At 34.6% G+C, this 1,536-nt stretch overlaps 1 protein-coding gene across 1 annotated transcript; it reads left to right on the plus strand.

Moving 5' to 3' along the window:
- On the plus strand, positions 1 to 828 carry LOC133832064 (uncharacterized). Its single transcript, XM_062262454.1, has one exon. The coding sequence runs from the start codon at positions 1 to 3 to the stop codon at positions 826 to 828; it is 828 nt and encodes a 275-aa protein (XP_062118438.1).
- The last annotated feature ends 708 nt before the right edge of the window (positions 829 to 1,536 follow it).

The following is a 1,536-nucleotide window of genomic DNA, read 5'->3' on the forward strand; positions in this document are numbered from 1 at the left end:
ATGGGGGAATCAGAAAATGGCTTCCATGCCATTTGGAGGTGCAGAGCAAGCATTAAATTTTGGAAAAAAACTATTTTTTGGAAGCATATCAAACAGATTAAAGATGAAGACTCGTGTCTTGTCCTTAACAATTTGAGGAATGTTCTTAAAAGAGATGATTTTGAACTGTTCGCTATTATATCTTGGCAGATTTGGTACATTAGAAACAAAACTATTAGGGGAGAGGTGGAGCCTAAGCCCGAAGCTTTGGTGGAGTGGTGCTATAATTTTTGGGGCAAATCTGTGGTGCAAAACGGAAAGAAAGATGGGGGAAAGTTGGATCGGACTAGGGTGAAATGGGAACCTCCTCCGCCTGGTTCGGTTAAAATTAATGTTGATGCTGGATGTTTGGAGGAAGGGAGATCGTGGATTTCAGCTGCCGTGGTGAGAGATGACAGGGGATCCTTTGTTGGGGGTCAAGTTTCTTGCCAAAACCAGCCCTTGTCGGCGCTTGGGGCGGAGCTTGTGGCAGTCCGTGAAGGGCTCTGTCTGGGTTGGCAAATGGGGCTTAAAAGTTTCTCTGTGGAGTCAGATTGTTCCAGTGCTGTCTCCTTGTCAAACAGGCCTTTGGTTTTCTGTAATGAGCTTGAAGGAGTTATCACAGATATTAAGAACCTGGTGGAGAAGTCGGGTTGCAAAGAGATTAGTTTTGTGGGGAGAGAGGCTAATTGCCTTGCTCATGGCTTAGCAAAAACCACTTCCTGGAAGGGAGTGACTGCTTGTTCAGTTGGGTGTGTACCCAGCGAGTTGTTTTCAGTCTATAAGGCTGAGTTGATTTGTTCTTTGTAATGTTTCTTGTTTTCTGGGGGTTTCGTTCCTATTTTCTGGTTTTAATGTAACTTTCCTTTAAAAAAAAATAAATAAAATTTTTTTAACACTACTTTTCAGTGTCACCAAATATTATACTTGTTTTTGGATATTTTTGAGTTAAATGTCTTTAATTTATTTTTATGACAAAATAGTCTAATATTTTAAAAAAAAAATGATTAATAATATATTTTAATTAATTTAAACCTAAGATAAAAAAGTGAAAGAGAAGATAATTATTTTTATTTAAAAAATTATTTTAAATATATTAAAATTAAAAAAATTCAAATCTTTAAACAAGTATTACTATAAATATAGTAATTGGTACAATTTAATATGACATTCTACATATGTATAAGGGGCATTGGGCACCAATGGTCCCCATATCAATATTCAATAAAATTAGTTTGATAAAATAAAGTCCAAGTTAAAGAAAACTCGAATTTAGTTTTAGTTTTTTCTTAAAAAAAACTAGTATATTCCTTATTACAGTAATCTATCTAAATATACTCTCCTATCAAACTGGTAATAGAGAGTGCTAATGCATGAACCACACCATTTTGAAATGGCATGACAAGAACCACTACCATCTGTATCTAACAATCTAACAATCGAATAACATCTTGTAAGAAAAACATATCGTATATAATACTTGAATAAATGCAATATGATAAATACAATATTTATATC

This window comes from Humulus lupulus, chromosome 4 (genome assembly GCF_963169125.1).
Source record: "Humulus lupulus chromosome 4, drHumLupu1.1, whole genome shotgun sequence".
Taxonomy (NCBI): Eukaryota; Viridiplantae; Streptophyta; class Magnoliopsida; order Rosales; family Cannabaceae; genus Humulus; species Humulus lupulus.

Coding starts and splice junctions, on each gene's coding strand:
- LOC133832064 (XM_062262454.1), top strand. CDS start 1: ATGGGGGAATCAGAAAATGGCTTCCATGCCATTTGGAGGTGCAGAGCA.